Source organism: Octopus bimaculoides, chromosome 25 (assembly GCF_001194135.2).
Source record: "Octopus bimaculoides isolate UCB-OBI-ISO-001 chromosome 25, ASM119413v2, whole genome shotgun sequence".
Lineage (NCBI taxonomy): Eukaryota > Metazoa > Mollusca > Cephalopoda > Octopoda > Octopodidae > Octopus > Octopus bimaculoides.
In genome coordinates, this window is record NC_069005.1 from 34,806,320 (window position 1) to 34,813,137 (window position 6,818).

General features: G+C 37.9%; 2 protein-coding genes across 8 annotated transcripts in view; one reads left to right on the top strand and one right to left on the bottom strand.

Moving 5' to 3' along the window:
- Positions 1–1,792, bottom strand: part of LOC106869065 (Golgi SNAP receptor complex member 1) — a 12,017-nt gene extending 10,225 nt beyond the window's left edge. For 4 of the 7 annotated variants that reach the window (XM_014914581.2, XM_014914577.2, XM_014914579.2 and 1 more), the window contains exon 1: positions 1,507–1,791. In XM_014914581.2, coding sequence (XP_014770067.1) covers positions 1,507–1,534 — 28 coding nt within the window. In that variant the 5' untranslated portion in view covers positions 1,535–1,791. Of the gene's footprint in view, positions 1–1,506 lie in introns of all 7 variants that reach the window. The other 3 variants (XM_014914576.2, XM_014914578.2, XM_014914580.2) reach the window with 3 other exon arrangements.
- The window catches only part of LOC106869084 (uncharacterized), a 63,348-nt gene that overhangs the window by 49,460 nt on the left and 7,070 nt on the right, over positions 1–6,818 (top strand). The window lies entirely within an intron of this gene.

The following is a 6,818-nucleotide window of genomic DNA, read 5'->3' on the forward strand; positions in this document are numbered from 1 at the left end:
CCATGGACTGGGATAAACGAAACTTGGCATAATGATTAGTCCTTCTCTACATAGCCACCACCAATGGTGGTGGCTATGTAGAGAAGGTGGCCATAATCTCCCAGCCCCCCCGCCCCCGTCAATCAGACATAACTTGGGAGCTAAACAATATCACCACCCTCTTGAAAAGGCGACTCAGGGACCACAAATGAGCATTGAATAAGGGTGTGGTGTGGATGTTTCACAAGCCGTGTGGTATGGAGGTGGTGTGACTTCCAGAGGAAACTTAATACCATCAATCTCGCTGGTCCCACATGACCTGCACAGGTCATGGGCATTGCCCCTACTTTCAGACCATGCACATAAATATATGGCGATCTTTCGAATTCAGAACATATAAAGACGCTTATACATGTACAGATGGACAAAGTGAAATAAAACTGCACGATTACAGATACATTTATTAATGGTGAAGGCCGGTTTCTAGGGTTACCCCGGGTTTCTCGCCATAAAGGGTACCCCTATGGCGTATCTTCAGACTCTAAGACTTGTTGTCTTATGGCCTCTTTAAAATATATGTGTCATTTTTTATCTGCGTAGTTTTGCTTATGAGCAAGTATGTTTGTACATAAGTTTCTTCCGGAAATGTACAAAACTGCCAACCAGTCATAAACTTGGATCAAAATAAGGTACCGAAGCCAAGGGCTAAACCACAAGTGCGGCGAATTCACCATTATACCCTACAGTTGTGTCTAATAATACTTCCCTCCCGTCACACTCAACTAACCTAAAAACATTATTATTATTATTATTATTAAGAGTATAAGAGCTGGACTAAAAATTTCTTTGCAGTATTTTCATGCCAGTGGGTAATGTTGGAAACCTACACGGGTCAAGAGTGTGGTCGAACTCTTCGAAATATAATATTGTTGGAAGTCGATACATATTGACTGATCAGATCACATTTGTTACAGCTGGGCTTGTGAAAAAGATTTAAATATCAATGTGTTTACATATGTGTGTGTGTAGGGATATGTGAAGGAAGAGAAAGAAATCAAAGAAACCAATAGCACAAATTACAATAAATATGTAATTATCAATAGGCGTGTTTGTTTATATATATGTATATATATATATATATGTGTATATATGCCTATATATATATATATATGTGTGTGTATGGTATGATTTGTGTACGTGATTACAGAATGTGTATAGGGTGTAGTATACAAAGCATAAATAATGTATGTATGTGTATATATATACTTAATAGAGGGAGCAAGAATGACATAAACAAAAGGATCAGACGATTTATTTTGTTGGAGCAGAAACAAACCAAAACAGAGACGAAACGGGCGACAGGAAAATCGTAAAGTTTTCCCCCCATAAAAACTACTAATTGCCCTCAAAACATGATAAACTATCTTACTGGCACATCGTGCCATGCCATGGTGTGGCTTCTGTGAAGTTAGAAGGGATTCAAAAAGCAGAGAATGGAATAAGAATGAATGAAAGACGGAGACAAACCTTCCCAACGATTTCCCATCTCAGCCATTACGTCTGGTAACTCTGCACCATGGGAAGCCAGGTTTAATAAACTAATGCCAACTCGGTTCTTTTCTTTTTAATTTTATTTTAGTTTAACTGTTATGATTTAGTGTATGTAGGTAGATAAATAGCAGGAAATAGTGGCATTTTAAACTTTTAATTAATTTTGGGGGGATTTATCGATCGTTCTCGCTTTCTAACGTAACGACGTGTACAAGAACAGCCAGCTGGAAGGCGGTGACGTCACAGAGCACCGGGACGTGGTGGCTGACGGGATTGATCGGTTATTACCTGTCGACTTCCTCTCTTAAATCTCTTTAATCTATCCCTCTGTCTGCCTATCTATCTATCTATCCTCTCCCTCTCTCTCTCTCTCTCTCTCTCTCTCTCTCTCTCTCTCTCTCTCTCTCTCTCTCTCTCTCTCTCTCTCTCTCTCTCTCTCTCTCTCTCTCAATCTATCTGCCTGTCTACGAAATTTGATAGCTCGATATATAAGTGTGTTTGCCCATCAGTTAATTCTAGCTAAGTGTAAACTTATTTACCTGATGCGACGACGAAATGACCCCATCGATTCATTGAAATTATTTTAACCATTTCGTTATGTACGGGAGACAACTGTAACCATATTTCAGTGTTATTAAACTCATCAGCGAAACAGAGCACTGTTGAAATAGGGATAAGAAAATCCCTGTGCACATATACAATATTCTACACGATAGATGTGAATAATAACATATTTAAACATCTTAACCTTCGAATTTCAATATTCAACAAGAACTCATTGATCCAAGGAGAGCAAAAGGCAAAATGCCCATGGTGTGATCCGAGTCTACGGCAAACAAATATCATAATTACTTAGTATTAAGTAAAGTAGGGTGTAACAGCTGGCTCGGTTGAAAGCGTTTGTCTCTAAAGAGATCATGTGCGTGCATGTTTGTATGTATATGTGTATGTCTACATGTATATGGGTTGACTGAAAGGAAGAAACCTCATGTGGTTATTCGACTCACTAGAAATAGCAGCTAAATCTCAGAAACCGTTCAGTTTACCGACTTAGAATATAGCGCATAGTAGAATATAGGGATCTTTTTTAAAACGGGGGCCACATTTTTCATTAACGAAACACTTTGAAACTTGGAACATTGGTAGAATGTGTCATATAAAACATCTTTTTCTCTTAGTCTTCTTGAAAAAAAAAAGAAATCCATAACTTATTCCATGTTAAAGTTGTCGTATTTCTGTAATTTCAACCAATCACTGACGTCCATTCAGCCGATATACATTAAGTGCCGACTACATAAACAAACGATTCTGAAACAATTAACTCTAACCCTAACCCTAACCCTAGGGTTAGGGTTAGGGTTAGGGTTAGAGTTAGGGTTAAAGCAAATTTAAAATGAAAAAAGCAAATAAAACGAAGGTATGGAGATTAAATACGCTTTACATCGCTTAATCAGCCAAAGGAGTAAATATAAACAACTGAATACTTGTCAGTGATTGGTTGAAATTATCGAAATAAGACAATTTTTTATATGAAATAAATTCGAATACAAAAATATTTTTCTGTTCTATAACACAAAATAGATAAGTATACGAAGTTTGAAAGTCTTTCGGTACCAAAAACACTACGTAAAACATTAATGAAAAATGTGGCCCCCGTTTTAAAATAGATCCGAATATAGTCCTAAGCAGGGATGGTCACAGCTGGAACTCTATGATCGTAGAACTACTCGACCAGTGTTGACCTGGGGGCTAGGAAAAATATCCTGTGCGAGAAATAACAGTTAAATCTTAAAAAAGAAGTGACAAATTAGACGATATATGAGGTGCAGGATAAACTATGCCTAAATAATTGACGGGGTAGTCACGGCTGGAAATTTGTTTAATCAGGGATTACAATAATAGCAACACAGCTAGCGCTGAGAACAAGATCGGATTATAGCAAAGAGTGTCTTCACCTGTAGTATCGTGTTCAATTCCTGCCTGAAGACAAGGGTAAACTAGCCACCGACATACATATTCACCTTATTTTCTTTCTTTCTTAATTAATTAATTAATTAAGAAATCAACTCGGCGTTAGAAAACGAACCGATCAGTTAAGGGAATTAATTTGAAATATATATTTTGAAGTTACGTCCCTTACATAATAAATCGTTACACAAGTACTACCCGCGCAGACGTTTCTCTCTTTCTCTCATTCTCCTCTCTCTTACATACATACATACTGGGATCGTCATAATCGACTTAGCCACTCCCCTCAAATTTCAGGCCTTGTGCCTATAGTAGAAAGGATATCGATGACGAGGTTTCTTTCTTTCTTTCGTTCGTTCTTGCTTTCTTTCTTTCTTTCTTTCTTTCGTTCTTTCTTTCTTTCTTTCTTTCGTTCGTTCTTTCTTCCGTTCTTTCGTTCTTTCTTTTCTTTCTTTCTTTCTTTCTTTCTTTCTTTCTTTCGTTCGTTCTTTCGTTCTTTCTTTCTTTCGTCCGTTCTTTCTTTTCTTTCTTTCTTTCTTTCTTTCTTTCTTTTTTAAAACTACGATTGCCCGATTGTGATATAAGCCTCTCTAGATGTGAAAGGTGGGATAGTTTCTGTGCTGAACACACAAGCTGGATTGAGGCAGACATGGAACTGAGGGAGATCTCGTCAGAATAACGAACGAAAGTCTGATAGTAAGATAAAAAAAAGAAACACCAGATTTTAAAAAAATATCTTTCAGTTAACAGGGAAAGTTGTACCTAAAACAGTTTACATGGCTCCCAAGACCGGTGAGAGAGATTGAAGATGTCTTCCAATTGGAGATCTAGCCTGAACAGAGTGGATCCAAGCGGCCCGATGTTCGACAGAACGACAGATGAAACCTATCGTCCAAGTTGACCATGGTAAGATTGCAGTTCAGAATGCAAAGATATTCAGCTTAACGTTCTTACAATTTTCATCGCCTTGAAATGGTACGTTTTTGATTTGGAAAGGATGAAAGACCAAATTGACTTTGGTACGGCTTGAACGCAGAACACAAAGGATCGAAAGAAATGCCACGAAGCATTCTATCCGACGCTCTAATGACATTGAGATGGGGGAATGACAAAGGTTGGGAGTCCGAAGCGCATGAACAATATGGAAGACAACTGAGAAAGAGAAGCATGTTATGGAGTATAGCTCCGTTTATGTGACAGTTCATCCTGAAAACTAGTTTACAGTGTGTTTGCTTGGACCAGAATTAGATGGTGATGATGATGATGATGATGATGTGACATCAAACGTGAAGGTGAAGCATCTTTGGAATATATTATGACATGTCAGCCAGTCCTTAAAGAGTAGAACTCAGTTCTGTGCATCCATATTGATGTTCTGATACAAGAGAACAAAATGAATAAATTAGGAATTAAAAACAATTATATCTCCCCTCCCCCATTCCTGTTTCCCCCCTTCCCTCCCTCTGTCACTCTGTCTGTCTGTCTCTCTCTCTTTCTCCCCGCTTCACAAACCAATTTATTCCACTTTTAAACGGTTTAAATTCATTAAACCCTTTTACGACGGAAACCAGATATATCCATTCAAAATGTCATTGTCCTTAACTGTGGAACGCAGTTTTGTTTACCAAACTGTTTTGTTGACGAATGTCGTGTTTGGAACTAATTTTTGTTGAGTTACGTCATGTTTATTGAGGCAAAGTGACTTGCAGAAAATACCAATTCTATTTTTTTGGTAGATATTTAACATCGTTACTGGAATAACCGCGAAATTTTGCAGTTAAAGAGTTAATTATTGACACAGACCATTGTTAATTAGCATGAAGTCTTCTGTTTAACGGAAGAATAACAATTTTGTGTTCAAATCCTGTCTAAGTCGAATGAACTCTATTAAGTCCCTGACTGTTCTGAGCTCACTACTGTGAGCATCTGATCAGTTTCGCCTTCCATAGTATTTGACAACTCTACTGCTTAACTGGGTGGAATAAAAACTATTTGTTTACAAATATGTCCCCACATAAGAAAAAAAAATGTGTCATAAAATAACGCCTGAACACTGCTTCAGTTGACAATTGTCTGGCTGTGAGCTGTGTCCCAGTTGAAGTACAATGACATTGTGAAAGCCAGTATTATGAATGGCCAGACGATACATACCTATGCAGCGCCGATGGCGACATAAAGTATACATTGGACACCGGATTTTGTTATTTCTGCCCTATTTTCACGTTAATAACAAAAATATAAAACATATGCAACAAATATTTATTTGGAATAATGGGAAGACCTTAATCTACGCTAAATACAGGTATTATAGCACACGCACGCACGCACACATGTGTGTATATGTGTGTGCCTGTGTACACATGTATATGCATCTATTTATGTGTGTATATATGTATAGATATATGTATAAATATATGTATATATGCACATTTTCATGTATGTGTGTGTATGTGTGTGTGTGTGTAGCCATAAGTGTAGCAACTGTAAAAAATGATGGGGTTTATTTGAGTATAAAATGAATTAGGAAAACATACATTTTAATATAAAAGCATTCAAATATTCGATGAAATATTTCTTGGTCAAGTGTCTTCTACTACGACCCCAGGCCAGCCAAAGCCTTGTGACTGGATTTAGTACACGGAAACTGTGTGGAAGCCTGTTGTCTTTCTCTCTCTCTCCCTATGTGTGTGTATTTATGTGAGGGTATGTGTGTATGCGTCCACCACAGCTTGACAAACGGTGTTGGTTTGTTTATGTCCCCATAACATAGCGATTCGACTATGAGATCAATAGAGTAGGTATTTGAAAAAACGTTCCGGGGTCGATATATTCGACTAACCTCTCCCACCCCAAGCAAAGCTGTGCTCCAGCATAGCCGCTGTCCAATGATTGAGAGAACAAGTGAAAGTTAAAAGATAAAAGTAGCCACTCCTTGGATATCGTTCGGAGTATGTACCACCACCACCACCACCAACAACAACAACAACAACAACAGCAACTACTACTACTACTACTACTTTTCTTCTTCTTCTTCTTCTTCTTCTTCTTCTTCTTCTTTTTCTTCTACTACATCAACAACAACGGCATCGCCACCACTAGCACTTATGTATGTACATGTACACAAGTTTGTATCTGTGAGGTGTGTGTGTGCATTTATGGATGCTTGTGCATGACAATGAGTATATGCATTTGTTTATATGTGTGTGTTTGTGTGAGAGAGAGAAAGAAAGAGTGAGTGAGAGAGAGAGAAAGAAAGAGTGAGAGAGAGAGAGAGAGAGATTTTTTTATACCGATTCGGGCGTTGCTGATTTTATTAAAGG